Here is a 19284-nt window from a genome sequence, read left to right on the forward strand (position 1 = left end):
GAGGAAAGAGAAAGTAAGAATAGCAATACTGGCTCAAACAAAAAAATTTTACAAACTAGTTTCCCACTGTCAGTAATGGGCAGTAACACGTTAGGGAACAGTAAGAAAAGCATAAATACTTGGGGATAGCTTTTGCGTATTTCTCCCTAATTTGAACTACCTGCAGCTAGGAATTTCCACAGACAAACACTGTGACTTTGTACTCAACAGTCCCGAGTGAACTTTCCTTCACACTTTTCTTCCATTCACTCTTTGAGCCCTTATAAGCCTTTTCTTTTTTTCTTTTACATTCACAGTAACCTGTCATGTTGCATCTCATGGTTTAATGAAGCACGGTGTGGACAAAAAAACCAACTAGAACTCTTGTTTTGAACATGGTTCCTACTAATGCCATTTGATATTCTCTACTTCTTGGATAATGAACAGCAATTCCTTATTCACATTTTCCCCATGATACCAAGATTTTATAGAATCCTACTGCATCTTCATCCACTTACCTTTCTTAAACTGAATAATCTTAATCTAACTGATTGCTCTTGGCTGGTATTGTTCAACTTTAACCATTTCTGTCCATGCCTTTGTCTCCATCTTTCCTGATTACATCTCTCCTCTTCACAAGGAGGCTGACCAACTAGGGCTTCACCCAATATTGAACATATAGGTGGAATGCATAATTTAAAGTCAAATAATTGTTATAAGCATAAAGACATGTTTTCCTTTCCTATCCCAATAATTTATATTAAGTTGTTTTAAAAAACATGTTTACACTTGGCTTTGTATAACATCAGATTATATGTCACATGTCAACTATGGGATCTGGAAAGATTATATACTATACATACACAATTTTTAATCAAGCCACCCAAAGAATTTCTTATACATACATAGTACGGATCTTCAATGATAAGTTGTTTCTGTGGATCATAAGTTCCAAGTAATTCAATTTTGGCCTTGCAGTCTTTAACTTGGTTGCTTTTCCTTTTCAGATCTCTGAAAAAGAGAAAATAACGTTTTCCCATTAATTTTTCTTCAGATCTTTTGTGGCATCAGCATGAGATGCTCATGACTCTTTCTAGAGAAGACAGGAAAACAATGTGCCTCTGGACTCAATCCGTTCTGTGAATGGTCTATGCTGCTCCTTGTTTTCATTTGTTTCTTGTGTGTTGTTTTTTATTCTTAATTAAGTATGTAGGACATGTACATAAACTTAATTCAGAGCATACATAACAAGCAGTCAGGTACTTGACCTATGACTTAACAGAATTCTGTAACAGTAAGTTCATCAACTTCTTCCTCAAATCAATCATTAGTACTTTCAATATCCACGTGTAGCTTGTATTGAACAAAAATAACAGAAATTATCTAGAAGCACAAGAAAGCTTCTGCCATCTGTTCAAAACCAGTGTTTTAATTTGTTATGTTGAAATTTCTCTCAGTACTACCTCTAACTCACGTGAAGTCATACTGCATTCAGTTAACAGAAAACGGTAAATCGGTGAGCAAGACCTTCTTTGACATACTATAACATTCCATCAGTTGTCATATCCTCTTTCTTGTACATTGCCTCCCATTGATAAAACATACTAGTTGTGAGATGGTATTTTCTCCATCTACTTACAAATGGCCATCCATTATCCCAAACGCAGTTAAAATGTACCTCTCATCATCTTCAGATTAAAAGCAGCTCAGTACTGTGATTTTCACAATGCTGAACAGACAGAACTTGTTAAATTCTTTCAGTATTACACATCTGTATACCAAATCATCATTTTACTTACCCAGCATTAAAAAAGGCAAAGAAAACTCTGTAAATACTTAGTCACAAGCATAATCAGTTTTAAGAAATTAAATTCCAATTATTGTCTGATTAAAAAATTAACTTCAGCAGTGAGACCACAATACCATTTTTCCTTTAAGAAAAACCAGGACTCCTCTATCAGCTACGAAGTTATTGCTTGAATTTACAGATTGTCAATAAATTCTCCACCCTTTCATTGTTAAAGAAATGCGTAACTATTTCCTTCAAGGCTTTTGGCATACCACTGAATGTACAGGAGAGGGCCAGGTGGCTCTGGTACTAGGGTAAAGCAATGCCCCAAATCCTCCTTTTCTGATATGACAGGCACCCCATCAACACCTGGAATCAGCTTGTCCTCCTAGGGCTATGAGGGAACTAGCCAGGGAAAATAGTTGAACTGGGTGCAAGTTTCAGGTGGAACTTAAGTGTAGCGGTAGTACTATCCCTATTACAGTTGTGACATTTCTTCTGCTCTCCAGTTTATATCATATAAACTGTTAATACAGAAATTTCTGTTTAAGAAATCAAGTGAAAATAGAAGTAAAACTAGCCACGTCTTTGCCTCACACACTGCAATCAAGCCAAGTGTTATATAGCCTTCATTCATACATGCTGTGTAAGAGAGGTCATTCAACACATTCTAGAAAGTTCAACAAAATGATACTTACTTCAGTTAAGTGGTGATGCTTCTAAAATTTTTAAATTCTATAATAAAAATTACGTTACTCATAGGGTTTTATTTGGGTTGTGTTTTGCTGTTGGTAGTGGTGGTTTTTTGTCTGTTTTTTAAAAATAACTCTACAAGTAATAGTCCTTACAAGAATTATGACACCTGTAGTTTATTAAAGCTCAGCTGCTTAATCCCAATTGTAAATATGTATGTAATTAGGTAGAATTTTTCTAATGATATCTAAATTCTCACACTAGGCAGCTACTTCACCAAATCTTTCTAAAGCATCAAAAGAAGCACTTAATTAGATCATGGCTAACAGCAACGAACAATATTTCCTCCAGCCAGCAACTTTACTTATTTCAGAGCTCACTCTATTTCTATTAAAAAAGGAAAAAAAACCCACACCATATTTAATCCCTTCCAAGTTTCCACAGTGTCTTTTAGATCCTATGCAATTAGGAAAACAGATCTCTGATGAAAACAGTATGTCCTCATTCTTAACTATACAGGCATCTGCTGCGCAAAGTATACTAAATTTCCACGTCCTTAATCCCCGAGTGGCATGTATCATGTAAATAAACCATTGAGTTCTAGCTCATTAAACTTGTCAGAAGTAAAGAATACATCTATTAGAATCTCATATATACAGACATATTAAAAAAACCCAAAACAACAAAACCCACTCCAAGACAAGCTAAGACATTTGTCTTCAAGGTGACTCATGACACATCACTACAAGTAATCCATAGGAATTTGTTCAGTTTCTTCATACATTACCTTAGATTGCTCTCATCCATACAAAGTATATAATCAAAGGTCTGGAAATCGTCTTTAGTAATCTAGAAATAAAAATACGTGCTTTAGCCTACAAACTGTGTTTGATTTATAAAAACAGGAAAAGAAGTATTTTCAGATTTTGCATTTTTTACTTACTGAGACACAGGTGGAAAGAATAAAACTGTGTACCTTCATCAACTTTTACAATAACTTAAGGCACTTTAAATATACTCTGCCATGATTATTTATCCATTTCTGCAAGCTTTCCAGAAAAAAAAAAAAGTCAGCTATACTTTTTTATTAAAAAACACCTTATGCGTCAACTTAGAACATTGTTACAAGTGGTATTTCTAATGCTTTCTAATTACTAAAACTAAAGCTCATTGCCAGATGTGGAAATCATGCAATAAAAATACAGGCGAATTATTTTATTCATAGGAAAACAAAAATATAGGTAACCTGCAATCAGTTGCAATTCTTCCAATCTGGAAATTTGTCACTACACAGAAAAAGATACCAAGTGAAATTCAAAGCTGAAGTATGATGTATGAGTTACAATCTCTTAAAAAAAAAAATAATGCATTCACAGTATTTTAGGCCATATAAGTTCACAGAATTTATTGTATGATGTGAAAAAATCTGTCATCTATTGTACATCTTCCTATCACCATACCATCTGTTCTTTTTCTTTCCTGTAGCTTACTGACTCCTAAACATGAATATTAACTAAATTCAGAGATCTGAATTCAGAGTCAGGTAGGCATACATTGCAGATAAACCACTAACTTACGTACTAATGTTATCTGCACTGGAATAAGGATGGCTGCAGATTTTTACAAGTATAATTCTATCCTAGTTTACATTTAAGCCTTAGCTTAGGGTAAAATCTTCCCAGACCACAGCCACAATATACTAGTATATCTGAAAAAGTGTCCATAATGAGGATAATAAAATCTATAATGAGTTCACATTAAGACTGCATTTCACATATAGTCCTATGTGTAGCACCATAACCAAGAAACTTGGAGTCTGCTCAGTACAGGTTTCTCTGGCAGGCGTCTGAGAAGGATGGGCTAGAGAAGCGAGTAAGCAAGTGAACAAACAAAAAGGCAAAACACATTATCCCATAAGTCAGTTTCAGCATGTAAAAATAATCTATATATTAAAAAAAAGGTTTAGATGGCAAAACACCCACTTATTTTATGTGCAAACAGCAAATAGATACTGATTAAGCTCCCATAACAGGAAGTTAGAAAAGGCATACAGAAATTATCACTAGATTAAAGCCGTAAATGAAATATTCCATACAAGGAGGATCGAAGGGGTGAGGTGTGGGAGGGGAGCATTGGAAAAGAAATGGTTAATGGTGGAAACTAATGCAGACTTGTTTATTTGCACTATAAAAATATTTGCTGTATTCGTGCAGTGCCTTTGACCTATGAAAATATTTTTGCAGTGGAAATAGTTCTGTTTTCCTGGCAACTCTAAGCAATACCTCTACAAACTTCTGATTGCTCTACACAGCTGAACACTGGCCCCTATGAAAATACCTGGGCATAGATTTCTCTGCAGTACAGATATGTAAGAATAAAATAAAAAACAGTGAAAAGAGAAAACACACCTCCCATCCTTCCCACACTCTCAGTATACTTTAAAGTTAGTATCTTACGAAGCAGCAGTAACACAGTGGCAAATGCATCCCTAAAAAAAATATTACTGGTTAGCTTTTGCTCTTAAGCCCTACAGTCATATCAGCCACAAAAAGCTTAATTGAACAAACCCCACTGAACCAAAGATACTCCTCAAAACTACGAAAATTAGTATTTTGGGGGAATAAATTGCAGACATAAAAATTTATGTACATTTTGAGAATGGTAGTGAAGGAGCTCAAGTAGTTCACTTTGGATGGCACTACACAAACAACAATAACTTAACACTAAAAAAATGCATATAACCATTACTAAAGACTATCAATGTAGAAACACATCATCATTCCAATTTATTTGTTAAACATTTCCCTCTGTTTACAGAAGGGAAATCTGCTTTTCTTTGTCTAAAAACCAAAGAGAAGCAGTAGTCCTCAAATGTGTCCTGTTGTAAAACAGTGTTTAATACAAACTTCCTCTAATCTCAATTTCATATTTAAGGCAAGTGCACGGTATGAGTCATACAAAAATCAATTTCGGGCTCAGCGTGAACAAAAGTGAAACTGGTTAGTATCTATCTGGTTTGTGCACAAAGACTTAAGAGCTTAGAGATTTTCAATGGGTGCATAAATATACAAAAACCTACCATCAACTAAAATGTTAACAAATTTTTATTTTATATATAAATATATGCATTTATTTTTATACTTCACTGTTCACTTAAAATTCACCTAAATGATCACTGTATACAATGGTAGGATGTAACCAATTTAACATTCTCCGTTACATAAATTATTCTTGTAGCATTTATGTCAGTTTTGAATAAAAATTACTCAATGCATTATTATTGTTAATTACACACAAAATTACATGAAAGAAAGTGCCTTTCACTGGGTAGGTAACTGTTTTCCACAGGAGTGAAGAGGGTAATTGCATGAGTTACTCATCTTATGACAGTATTTCGAAGGCAACAGAAGATAAATCCCTCCTATTTCTAGAGCTTCTGTATTAAATCTTTCTTAATCTGTTCTAAAACAAGTCACCCACAAAATTCTACTGTTGAGTTTGTTTCCAATAATGAAACAAATGCACTTCCACTTGTAATAACCTGACCACTGTAAAAAGTCCTGTCCAACACTGCTGAGTCCCTCTCTTTCCAGAAGTACTACAAGACCGTATCAGGTCCACAGTTTAATCAGCAGAGACCATTTGACAAAAGCTGAAAGAAAATATTTGAGTTACATAACATCAGTGCAAAATGAACAGCTTCCTGCAGTTTAGGGATTTGAAATTTTTCTTTATATAAAATATATATGTATAAAATATATAGAAGAAACTGCTTGTACTGGGATGCTTTAGACAAATTTTCATCCTGTTAATCTTTCCTTTTATTGTCTCATTCTTGTTAATTTTCTCTCCCTGTATATGTAACATTTTAGGCTCTCGTGCTTTAAAATTCTCTTCATTTGTCAGAACGTATAAGCAAATGCCTTCATTACAGTGTTTTCATTCCCCCTCTGCCAAAGCAGGATATATGGATTTGTTTCAAGGCAGAAAATCAGTTTGTTTGGGATGTTTCGCTCTAGTTTAACTGCTCATAAACCACTCTAGTAATACCCAAGAACAGTTCTCAAGTTTCCAAGGCTCATCTTTTACGAACACAAATATGTTACACTTCTGTGACTGAAACACTGACTAAATAGTTTCAATGCCATTTAGCTTGTATAATGATAAATAATGCTGTTTGTAAGCATTGGTAAATACTAAATCCAGAACTTGCAACAGGAAAAGAACACAACAGACTTCTAATAATGATTCTAATACTAAAACATTGAAAATCTGAAACAATGTTGTGCTCAATCCTGCTTGTCTTATATAATGGAGATTAGCATCAGGAGAATTCAGCAGAGGGCAACTGACTAACTGAGGGAATTTATTTTAAAAACTTAAAAACCTAAACATGTAGTCTTTGAAAGTGAAGAAAGTAAACATGACCTCAGTAAGTTCTAGCAAAATTCTGAAGGGAACAGAAATGTAAGACAATAACAAGACTACCTGATCTCTTTGTTAGTATGAGAACTAGTGGCATAAATGCAAGCTAAGTAAAGGTCAAGCCCTAAAGGACTATCTTATATCCAGAGAATAGTTAACTGAAGGAAGTTATGTGCATTTAGTCGAGTGTCTGAATGATTTAGATGCAGATGCATTTATTTCCAGTCTCTCTAAAATGCAGCATGGAAATACAGGTTCTTTTGTTAATGAAAAAACTGAGAGGAGTTTTGGTAGAATTTAGAGGATTTCACTAAGTGACAAACCTGGCTTTTAATTAAAAATGCTTCAAGAGTTCATTTTCCTCTGAAGTTACCACCAAGCATGCTACTAATCTTGGGTTTGAGGGCCTTCATACTAATTCAACACACTAAATGTTTTTAAAATATCTTCATGCGATAGCAGAAGCTTTTTGTGATGGGTGAACAAGTATTCTACTTTTTTGGTCCTGCTAAATAAAAATATAATCCCTTCCTGAAAGAAGCATCACAGATTACTAGAGTACATCCATTTTTAAGAAGTATTACAAAAATGTTTCAAAAAAATACCCAAAATACTAAACATTTGAATGCAGGATTTTCCTATAATGCAGAAACTGCTCCAACGCTTCCTGGTTATAATTCCAGTGAAGCTTAAGAAACTCTAACCTCAACTAGAAAAGTTAGACCACTTTGGAGTATTCTGAAAAACTGTATTATTATTTGATGCTTAACCATGCATTAGTCAAATAACTTCTGTGACTGTAATGGTTAGGACTAGACAAAGCATGGGTATGAATAAGAAAGAAAATATACTCTCTTCTACCTGCCGTGCTTTATGTGCTGTCTCAATGCCATGATTTCTTAGACAGCTTAAAGCCCTTGCATCTGGGGAGCGCCCCACGTTCCAGTCTGAAACAGCAGCACTGTCTGTCATCCACTGTAACAACAAAACAAATACACACACATATTTAAAGAAAATTAAAGTACAGTACCTGCCTGGCAATATGATTCATGGTAATGCCATGCTTCTTCATGCAAGTCTGTCCTCGATAGTCTGGAGGGCTTCCTATTTCATAGGCAGATGTCGCTGCACTGTCTATCCTCCACTACAGAAAAACAAATTTGTATTTTTATATTTTCTTTCTCATTGCTTACATTTCTACTAACTGGCTAGGAGACAGTTATTTCTTAGGCAGGAACAGATATAAATAACTTACCTTATTTTCAACTTTTTCATCAGTTACAAGTTTTCTAAAAACTGCTTCAGCTATTGGAGAGCGACAAATATTTCCTACAGAAACAAGAGATTTGAGAGCAATTTCAGACAATGAAAAACAACAACAAAAAAAATAATTTTGTGGATTTGTCAGCACAGATCAAAGATTTTTATTTACTTAGGTTGAATGCCAATTGTTTATGTTATTATAACCCAAAACATTCTGCAAGGGTGGAAACCCAGTTCTGCACCTGGGTTGAAGCAATCTCCAGTATCAATACAGACTGCAGGACAGAGGGACTGAGAGAAGCCCTGCAGAGAACTAGGTGATACTGGCGGGTGAAAAATTGGATATGAGCCAGCAATGTGCACTTGAAGTCCAGAAAGCCAACTGTATCCTGGGCTGCATCAAAAGATGCATGGCCAGCGGGTCAAGGGAGGTGATTCTACCCCTCTACTCCCCTCTGGTGAGACCCACCTGGAGTACTGCATCCAGCTCTGGAGTCCCCAGCACAAGAACACAGGGACCTCTTGGAGCAAGTCCAGAGGAAAGCCACAAAAATGGTGAGAGGGCTGGAGCACCTCTGAGTGAGAAATGGGGCTGTACAGCCTGGAGAAGATAAGGACTGGAGAGATCTTATTGCAGCCTTTCTATATATAAAGGGGGCTGTAATGACAGGACAAGGGGCAACAATTTTAAACTGAAAGAAGGTAGATTTATATCGGACATAAGAAAGGAATTTTTTTTACCATCAGGGTGGTGAAACACTGGAACAGGTTGCCCTGAGAAGCTGTGGATGCCCCACCATTGGAACTGTTTGAGGTCAAGTTGGATAGGGCTTTGAGCAACCTGACCTAGTGGAAAGTATCCCAGCTCATAGCAGCGGGGCTGGACTAGATGATCTTGGAAGGTCTCTTCCCATCCAAACCATTCTACTATATTATCCATCAGTCTCTTGAAATGCCTATCATTATATGGAAAGATATAACTTATTAAAATAAACAGAAGGAATATTGTGTAAGCACATTGCTCTTTTCTCCTTCCACAAAGAATTCACGGGCACAGAGGACCAGACAAAATTACTGAATTTAAACAGCAGCAAATAATCTTTATCTGCAAATCTTCCTATACACTGACAAATTTCAACTAATGCTTTACCAAAGAACCACGAGTATTTGCCCGAAGTATTTACATTACTACCTACCTGTTAACAAAAACTTTTGGACAATTCCAAAACACAGCCACCACCACTGTGGAACCAACGTAGTGAAATGGCTGAACAACCTGTAGCAGAAATGCTCCTGATCACTGAAATGAAGTTACTACAGGTCAAACTGAACCCTCATCAAGAGCAGCTTCCACATACAAATTCCAAACCCCTAAAAAATAAATCAATTACACAAGCTCTAAAAACACCTCAGGAAAATAAATCTTCCAGGATTTTTTTTTTGTCCAAAATATGTAGAGTTAGCAATAAAACGTAACTGACAGCAAAACTGAAGTGCTGTCCATCAGCCAACAAACAGCTAAGGTACTTAATTATATAAATATGTAATCAACCTTCACTTCCAATGGCCTCCACTTGCACTAGCCACTTGATCTGACCTTAATTTCAATAAGAACCTATTTCAACAATTAAACAGTGCTCCAATAAAAAGTACAAATTATGGATCTACAGCATTTTTGCTCCACTGTGAAGCTGTAACTAAGTTAACCATCTAAGACAGACCTCTCAAACATTTATGAAAAAAATACGTATTTTTTGAAAAAGAATGAAATGTCTCAATAACAATAAAAAGTCTATTCCGCTATTACTTTAACTCTACCTTTTCATCCTTCAGAAATTCTGAGTAACTAGATAGGTATTCATAATATATGATATGTCACCCAGATGCACAATACATCATGCAAACAAATCTTCGCTTCCCACCAAAGAGAATATATGACTTTGCTCATCTCTGACTTCTGAGCAGGTAAGTATAAAATATCACAAGTGGCAACACTAATTTCTATACTTTTAAATAAATCATTCTTCTACTACTGATTAAATTCTTTCCAAATCTCAAACAGTAAAAAAATGAAACGCCCATGAACAAAGCTTAATTTCCAGCAGCCAAAAGAAATTTTCCCATCAGGCACCTGGCCTCATTTTCATGCCTATATTTTCAAACAAAATATCAAGGTAGATACTTCACTGCTGAAGAGAAAGAAGCTACTATTACCCAGGCATTTAGTAACTTGTTGTCAGGCATGCCAACTATACAAAAAAACCAAGCGGGAAGCGAACCACTGAAGTAATACAAATTTGCTGTGAAAGTTTTAGAGAGTATCGAATCACTTCATGGTCAAAAGGAAATGGCTGAGAAACTGATTTTGCTGAAACATTAAGTGAATTCTGATGGCAGCGGATCATCTTCAAGGAAAAAGCATACTATTTCCTTCGTTTGAACTAGCTTATTTCAAGCAAAGAAACTAAATCAGTCTTGGAAGAAAAACAAAGCAGGAAAAAGCTGCGTTTATTTATAAAGAAAGAGAGAAAACAGGTTAGTACTTACTAATTATAAAAGAATATGGTAATAAATTAAAAACTTTACTTCTTCAATTGAGTAAGTTAAGAATTAAACAATATAATTTTATTAGGAAACAGAGGGAGCATGGTAACATACAGCATAAGACAGAAAAGAATCTTCATGATCAATAAGCCTGATCCTTCGATACTGCAGGCATATACAGCATCACTTCTTACAAACACATCAAGCTCTCTTTAAAAAGCATCATCTATTTAAAAACGTTATTCCAGATATTAATTTCCTGTGGTAGTCTGAATCCTTCCAATTCCCACTTAATATTTATTCTTGGAAGTCTATGCTCATCTGATCATGGTTAACATCACTCTATCTTAAAACCTTTCCTTCAACAGATACAGATCCTTGTCAACCATAGCTGTGCTAAACTAAACCAAACCAAGCTCTCATCTCCTCATGAAGTTCACTGACCCTTATCTAATCACTACAGTTAGGCCAACTCTGCACTTGTTCTGATTTGAATTTATGTTTCTTTAATACCAACAAATAAAACCACAGACCACATTGCAGGAAAAAAAAATTTACCTATTTGTTTTACAAAAGAAAAAAGGTCTGAAACATTTACTTAGCTCTTTTGAAAATAACCTGAGGTACCTTCTATAATCACATTTAAAATCCTTCATAAGTATCAAATGTGTGACCATAATCCCCTATTCCTAGTTGTCCATTCCCTCTCTTTCTCTTTTGCTTCAAACAGGTGACCTTTAAGTCTTCTGTTTCCATTACACCAGCTATTGAGGCCATCCACTTCCTGTACAGTATTTTTCCTCTGTATGAATGATCCCACACAACTGTGCATGAACACTAAGTTTCATTAATACAGTCAAAATTTCAGTAATAAACAATAATTAATACTGCGGTCCTACTAACTCACTCCCCCAATTTCCAAATGGTACTTTTAAAATAAACCCTTCATGGCTTTTTTTATTTAACCTTCTGCTTTACCTAGGCTGAATGACTTGTTCCAAATTTTCACTCTTCTGTAACCTGCTCACGACTTAAATGCCATGAATATCATCTTTGATAGTATCATATCAAATATCATCATGCATGACACCATGACCACTGACTGATAAAATATATTAACTACCACTTCTAGCAATAACTAGAAAGTGAAGTTATATTATTTTTGGAACACACACATAACCTAGTTTGTGACTTAAAATTTAACGTCTTCCATGATGACACATTCCAGATATTACCGGAGGTATTAACACTATTATGGAACTGCAATCACCATTCAAATCTATTCTTGGGGACTATGGACAGAATCCCAGAAATGACTTAACAGAAGCTCTTTTCTCTGCAGTATTATCTGCATCCTAACCAAATCCGTTTACCCACGCCACTCCTTGTGACTGTTATCATTCACCTCATCATTAATGCAAAGCCCCATCTTCTCTCACCGACACATGCAAACTTCAACCCTTATTTCCAGTCAACATCCCTTTCCCACTATAATTTCAATCTATTTCATATCCAGTTTTACATCCCACATTTGTCTTTCCAGGCTTTGCTGAAGTTCCTCACAGATGCACAGTATTTCCTAAGCTATGGATTGACAGCCATACTTGTGGAACGAAGGGGGGAAATCTCAGAAAGAGAGTCATGGAGATACTACCTTCCTCCTTTGACTTGAATCATATTTACCTTAAATGTTATCTATACCTTATCTTTGCTGCCTATCATCCTCTGATGTTCCTTTCTCCTTTGTTGTATTTCTGTGACTGATCTGATCACACTCTTTTTGTACAGAAGATAACAGTATTTAAGTTCTCTGAATCTCCATCTTCTCCCTTCATTTTTCTAATTTCAAACTCCCTAAGTTGTACTGACATTTTCAATCACAGAAAACTGGTACCCAGACAGAGCCTGTCCATTGAAAGAAATCCTACAAACATTTCCAAACATGATGATTCAAGGATAAGAAACTTAAATTTCAATCTCAGAATCAGTACTGCAACCATTTGTTGATCACTTTTACAGTCATGCTTTCTCACTCATTTTTCTAGGAACAAGGACTTCACTGACAGCCTTCCAAGCCAATGCTTAATTTTTTGAGCTCTTACTCCAGTCTCTGCATTAATTTTGACCCATCTCCATACAGAAATGGAAGCGTTGCTTCTACTGACAGGAAAGACAACTTGAATCCATTTCATGCTCAGGTCTATAGCTCATCTTTAGGTACTATTGATCTAATCCTCTATTCTCTCAGTCGGGTTTGTATCTTCATTGTTCCTTATTCAGCACTTCCCCAAATGCAAAGATGTTTTCCTCTTCTTCCCTTGTTTTTCTGTCTGCTGTTTGTAACAGATGTTGCACTAGCTTTCATCCTATCACATTTAAAAATCTGCTTTTAACTCTACTTATCTTTCTATGCGTGGTCAGTTCATCTGAGTAACTGTAATAAAACCTCCCAGTATCATTTACACCATCATCAGGTCATCTTAAGTGTTTAAAACTTACTATTCTATTCCATACTGTATGCAAATTCCTGTCTGAACTTCATTGTAAGTCCTAGTTCTTAGTTAATTCTATCTTGTCACACTCAGCATTCAATTAGCTTTGTAAGAAACTATTCAAGGCTCTAAATTTACTCCAGATTCCCTGGCTCTTCCATTCACAATCAATTTCACTGAATACTTACACTCTTTATCTGAAACACTTAAGCATATAGCTACCTAAAAGAAATCATCCAACTTCCATACATCCTCCCCACTATCAATATACAGTGGGATTTCTCTCTTGAGTATTAGGGTGTGTTTGTGTGTGCATATATATATATACATAAATCTAAGCAGAACTCAATTTTAGCTCAAGGTATCTAAATACGGATGTCTACAGGAGCACTAGGTTTCAAAGTTCCTAGCCAATCAAGGCTTAGTCGATGTGATCAATGTCAATAACTATATGACTTGCCAAGATTCATGGTAGTCAAATCATCAGCTAATTAGCTGAATGTTCACATTTTAAAAATCTTGCCTTGCAGCAAGGTTAATTATATCGAGTTACCAACTACTGGAACGTTACGCTTTTCTGAGAGCAACCGAAAGGTTCCCCAACAAAAATAAAAGTTTTCAACACATAAGCACCTACTCACAATAATCAGATTGTTAACATTTTTTATACATCTTAAAAGTATTTTCCAATTCCAAGATTGCTTTTACAACCATGCTTTCAATCCTCTAGTACTTCTGCATCATTCTGAAACACAGATTAAGTAAGGTATTATATTCTTACCAATATCTTCCCAATTCTGTGCAGAAGAAAGGAATTTTCCTTACATTTATCTAACACTGTCTTCTTTATCCAAAAAATGGCATTACTTCTTTCTGTCGGCTTGCTAAGAACCCTCATTATAGCAGCTGTTTTCCATGACTTCTTCAATGTCTTATCCAACCTACTGCTTTCCCATTCTGCAGCTATAAACAGCATTTTATCCCACAAAATCTTTTATTTGACAATATATAAACACATATAATGGAATGTGACAAGTGAACTAGGAAACTCAAATCTCTCTGTAACTGCAACCTAATATCCTCACACAAAATGAATTGCCATTTTAGAATGCAGTCTAGATCTCTGAAGGCAATACTCCTACTCAGTGGTTCACAATGAGCATCAGTTTTCTGAGGACCCAGCCAAAACCATTTTGCTCACTGTTCACCCATCTCACAACTGTTCCTCCAAAGGAGATCTGTAAGCCAGTGCCTGGTCTAAGATGCCTATCAGCTTGTTATGTTATAGGGAACAAGTCATCAGAGAGGAAAAGGCTGACTTATGTAACTCAGCATCATATTAAGCTCATTCTGGAGCTCAACCATTAATTAGATGAGCTACATTAAGTGTAAAAAGAGCAAACTGCATTTTGGTTCACCTCCAGTTTTAATTATTTCTTTGCCTTAAAAGAAAAAAAAAACCCTTTCCCAGTGCCTTTTCATATACTGTAATTACATATGTTGCTGGGTTTATTTATTTCTCAGTGATGAGGAACCCTTATCATTAACACAGTTATGCACATTAACTAGATTGTATTTTGCTGTGTAATGAATACCTGCTTATCCTATTACAAAGAAAACAGTCACTAGATATTTCAGTAATAAATTTCTTTCAAAATAATGCAGAAAGAAGATGTACTTTTTCATGAAGGCTGGTACTTTTGGGGATCAGCTCTCACTGAATGTGCCAAACTTCAGAATTAATGTGTTTCGACAACCAGCACAGAGTACTACAGATAAATGCAGTTCAAGAAATCCGTTTACTACTCTTTTTAGCAATAACCATAGGTATTTCTAATAAAATTCAGGAAGGAAAAAAATTCTATTAAAGCAAAAGTATCACTCTTCATGACTAGCAAAAAAAAAAATAAAAATTAGGCGAACTTAAAGCAGGGAGAAGAAACAAGTTGCTTTCAAAGCCTAACAGAAAAGAGTACATATTTGTATGGAAAAAGAAGTGCTTGTCATGTTAATTAGGTTCTATGTCACATGCCACATACCATTATGGTTATCTTTTTTATAACCCAGTAACACAGAAGAGGAAATTTAAAAGGTAATTAACAACATTAACGCAACCACTTCCCTGGGTAGCCTATTCCAACGCTCGATAACCCTTTCAGCAAGAAATTTCTCCTAATACCCAATCTAAACCTCCCCTGGCACAACTTGAGGCTGTTTACTCATATCCTGTCGCTTGTTTCTTAGGAGAAGAGACTGACACTCATCTCACTACCACCTCCTTTCAGGTAGTTGTAGTGATAAGGTCTCCCCTGAGCCTCCTTTTCTCCAGACTAAACAACACCAGTTCCCTCAGCCACTCCTCATCAGACTTGTGCTCCAGACCCTTCAGCAGCTTTGCTGCCCTTCTCTGGGCACATTCCAGCACATCAATGTCCTGTAGTGAGCGGCCCAAACCCAAACACAGTACTCGAGACCCAGTATTACCAGTGCCAAGTACAGGGGGACAATCACTTCCCTAGTCCTGCTGGCCACACTATTTCAGACACTAGCCAGGATGCTATTAGCCTTCTTGGCCACCTGGGCACACTGCTGGCTCATGTTCACCCAGCTGATGACCAGCACCCCCAAGTCCTTTCCTGCTGCACAGCTTTCCAGCCATTCTTCCCCAAGCCAGTAGCATTACACGGGGTTGTTGTGACCCATGTGCAGGACCTGGCATTCCTCCTTGTTGACCCTTGTACAGTTGGCCTTGGCCCATCGATTCAGCCTGCCCAGATCCCTCAGCAGAGCCTTCCTACCCTCAAGCACTCCTCCCACAACTCGGCGTCATCTGCAAACTTACTGAGGGTGCACTGAATTCCCTTGTCCAAATCAATGATGAAGACAGAACTGACCCCAATACTGAGAGCCCTGGGGAACACCACTTGTGATGAGCCGCCAGCTGGATGTTACACCATTCACCACCACTCTTTCAGCTCAGCCATCCAGCCAGTTTTCTACCCAGCAATCGGTACACCCATGCAAGCCACAAGCATTCAGTTTCTCCAGGAAAATGATGTGGGAAATGGTGTCAAAGGCTTTACCAAAGCCTAGGCACACAACATCGACAGCCCTTCCCTCATCCACTAAGCGGGTCACCTTGCCACACAAGATCAGGTCAGTCAAGCAGGACCTGCCTTTCATAAACCCATGCTGGCTGGGCCTCTTCACCCGACTGTCCTGTACATGCCACATGATGGCACTCAAGATGATCTGCTCCATAACCCTCCCTGTCATGGAGGTCAGGCTAACAGGCCCATAGTGCCCTGGATCCTCCTTCCAGCAATTCTTCAAAATGAGCATCACATTTGCTAACCTCCAGTCTTCTGGGACCTCCCCAGTATAGCCAAGACTGCTGATAAATGACTGGAAGTGGCTTGGTGAGCAGTTCTGGCAGCTCCCTCAGTAGTCCTGGGTGGATCCCATCCAGACCCATAGAATTGTGTGTGTCTAAGTAGTGTAGCAGGTCGCTGACCATTTCCACTTGGATTATGGGGGCTTCATTCTGCTCCCTGACCCCAGCTTACAGCTTAGGGGGCTAAGTAACCAGAGAACAACTGGTCTTACTATTAAGAGACTGAGGTAAAGAAAACATTAAGTACCTCAGGCTTTTTCTCATCCTTTGTCACTGTTTCCCCCCACATCCACTAAAGGATGGAGATTCTCCTTAGTCCTCCTTCTGTTGCTAACATATTTATAGAAACATATTTATCATCTTTTACAGCAATAGTCAGATTAAGTTGGCCCTTCTAATTTTCTCCCTGTAAAACCTCACATCCTTGCAGTCCTCCAGAGTTGCCTGCCACTTCTTCTGAAGGTCATAAATTCTCTCTTTTCCCAATGAGTTCCAGCCAAAGCTCTCTATTCAGCCAAGCCGGTCATCTTCCCTTCCGACTCATCTTTTGGCACATGGAGATGGCGATTACTACGGCCTTTAGAGCACAGTGTTTGGAAAGAAGGATGCATATGAATTAGTATTTTTATACAAAAATGTTTGTCTAGGCCCCTGGCTCCCAAACATACAGCAACTGATAATCCCTTAATAACGAATGTTTTCCATTAATTATTATTAGGGGCTAATTTTACTCCAGGGTAAACATCTGAACATATTTCAAAAAACTATACTCTTGTTTTGCTATTCAATTAATCTGCATTTCTCCTATTACAACAGGAAAGCAAACAGCAAAAACCCCCTGTATTTACTAATGGTTTTGTAACAAACCTGGAAAAATGCCAAGGATTCACAGGGATCAACTCTCAGCACATAGGTAAGATTACAAGGGCTAGGAAGCAGATGATGTTTAAAGCCCAGATCAGAGCAAAAAGCCATCTAACTTATCTCCAAAAAGGAGCAAAAGCAGATGTGTAGAGAAACCATATACAAAATGGGGCATGGCACTGTAATCCATCTAGTCAGGTTAGCAATTTGTTCATTGTGAAGGTGGAGAAGATCATCTTGCTTATCCGTAATCAATTGTCTTAAACTTCAGGAAAACATCCAAACCCTTTCTGATCCCATTTACACTTCTGTTGTCTGACTTCTCATGACACGAGATACACAATACAGCGAGTATCTTTCGAAAACAAAATTAAGTTCTTCCTACTTTTTCATTTGGGTGACCCTCCAAAAATAAGTCTTAATTCTTTTTACTCCTTTCATGAAGACCATAATTACATAGATCAAAATCACCTCCACCCTCCAACAAGATCTTTTTCTTACTTAAAGTCCTAACGTGTTTTCCCTCTACCTACAGTAACTGCTCCATTACCGTAAGCCATCCCTGTCACCGTTTCTCTCCCTTCTGAGGGTCGGGTGCTCACAGCTGCGAACCGCGTCCAGGCGGTACCGCGGCAGGCACGCAGGGTCGGGGCGGTTGCGGGCGGGATCTCCGCTCCCTCCCTGCCGCCTCACAAGCTAAGCACCGAGCAGCCCGTTCCCAACAGCAGTTCCCAACCACCAGGCAGTGCCGCTCTTCAGCAGCTGGGTTTCATTCACAGCTCACGTCGGCTGATGCGCATTTAGGTGCCGCTCTTCCCCACCCGTAACTTTCGCGTTTACCAATACTGGATTTCGCGTCTTAATTCGCACTGGTTACTCCGACCGATCACAAAGACAAACGGGAAGAAGAAGGATGCAGCTCTCTACCTCCCTCCTCACACACTGCTCCGGCCCGCCCGCCGCACCGGGCTGGGCCTACCCGCAGCCCCGCCGGGCCCCACCGCTGCCCCGCGGAGGCCCTGGCCTCGCCACGCTCCCTGCACCCCCGCCCGGCGCCCCTGACCGAAGCGCGGCGGGAGGAGGGCAGGAGCAGGCCCGCCTCTCCCCTCGCCCCGCTCACCCAGGCACACGAAGAGCACCGACTTCGCCTCCCCCGCCGCCATCTTCGCTCACGGCCGGGCAGCCACCCAGGGAAGGGGCCTTCCCGGCTGTCGCACCGCCTGCGCCTCGCTTTACGGCACCGGCCGTTACAGCCGGCTACGTTTTTTGCCTGATTTGAGGAAAAAAAAGGGGCGAACTGTGGCACTCTGCCAAGCACAAGCGTGTGCGCTCCGGGGCCGGGCCGGGCCGGGGCCACTCGTGGGGGCGGGGGCGGCCCGCAGGCAGGCGCGGTTGGCAGCCGCCGCGGCCCCGCCCGCCTCACCTGCGGCAGGTGCGCGCCGCGGCACGGCCCAGTGCGGCGGCGGCGGGTGGTGGAAGCGCAGCGCAGCGGGGGTGCCCCGGCCCGGGCAGGAGTGAGTATCCTCGCGGGGGGCAGGTGGGCTCCTCAACGGGGGAACCGCGGCGAAGGGCTCCCGCCCTCCTCGGCTGCCGCCGGGGCTTTACCCGCTGAGGCGGTTGCCCGCTCCGTCCCGCCCGCCGCCGCCGTCTCATCGTTGGCCACCCGGGCGGCCGGCCGCCTGTCCCGCGAGCCCCCGGGCGGGCATGGCGGGGGGGACCCCGCCGCGGCAGCCCCCGGGCGGGCATGGCGGGGGGGACCCCGCCGCGGCAGCCCCCGGGCGGGCATGGCGGGGGGACCCCGCCGCGGCAGCCCCCGGGCGGGCATGGCGGGGGGGACCCCG

The 19284-nt window shown here is 39.4% G+C and overlaps 2 protein-coding genes across 6 annotated transcripts in view; one reads left to right on the forward strand and one right to left on the reverse strand.

Annotated features, from left to right (window-relative positions):
* Window positions 1-19260, reverse strand: part of ACP1 (acid phosphatase 1) — a 25759-nt gene extending 6499 nt beyond the window's left edge. The window contains exons 1-5 of one of the 4 annotated variants that reach the window (XM_055809596.1): window positions 19049-19260; window positions 8142-8215; window positions 7748-7861; window positions 3249-3310; window positions 885-990 (exon numbers count right to left, since the gene is read on the reverse strand). In XM_055809596.1, coding sequence (XP_055665571.1) covers window positions 885-990; window positions 3249-3310; window positions 7748-7861; window positions 8142-8215; window positions 19049-19229 — 537 coding nt within the window. In that variant the 5' untranslated portion in view covers window positions 19230-19260. Of the gene's footprint in view, window positions 1-884; window positions 991-3248; window positions 3311-7747; window positions 7862-7916; window positions 8031-8141; window positions 8216-18563; window positions 18719-19048 lie in introns of those variants that run through there. The other 3 variants (XM_055809595.1, XM_055809598.1, XM_055809597.1) reach the window with 3 other exon arrangements.
* SH3YL1 (SH3 and SYLF domain containing 1) overlaps window positions 18813-19284 on the forward strand; it is a 50273-nt gene continuing 49801 nt past the window's right edge. For both annotated transcript variants that reach the window (XM_055809592.1, XM_055809594.1), the window contains exon 1: window positions 18813-18957. In XM_055809592.1, the coding sequence (XP_055665567.1) occupies window position 18957 (1 nt within the window). In that variant the 5' untranslated portion in view covers window positions 18813-18956. The remainder of the gene's footprint in view (window positions 18958-19284) is intronic.

The sequence above is a fragment of the Falco peregrinus genome, chromosome 7, assembly GCF_023634155.1.
Source record: "Falco peregrinus isolate bFalPer1 chromosome 7, bFalPer1.pri, whole genome shotgun sequence".
Lineage (NCBI taxonomy): Eukaryota > Metazoa > Chordata > Aves > Falconiformes > Falconidae > Falco > Falco peregrinus.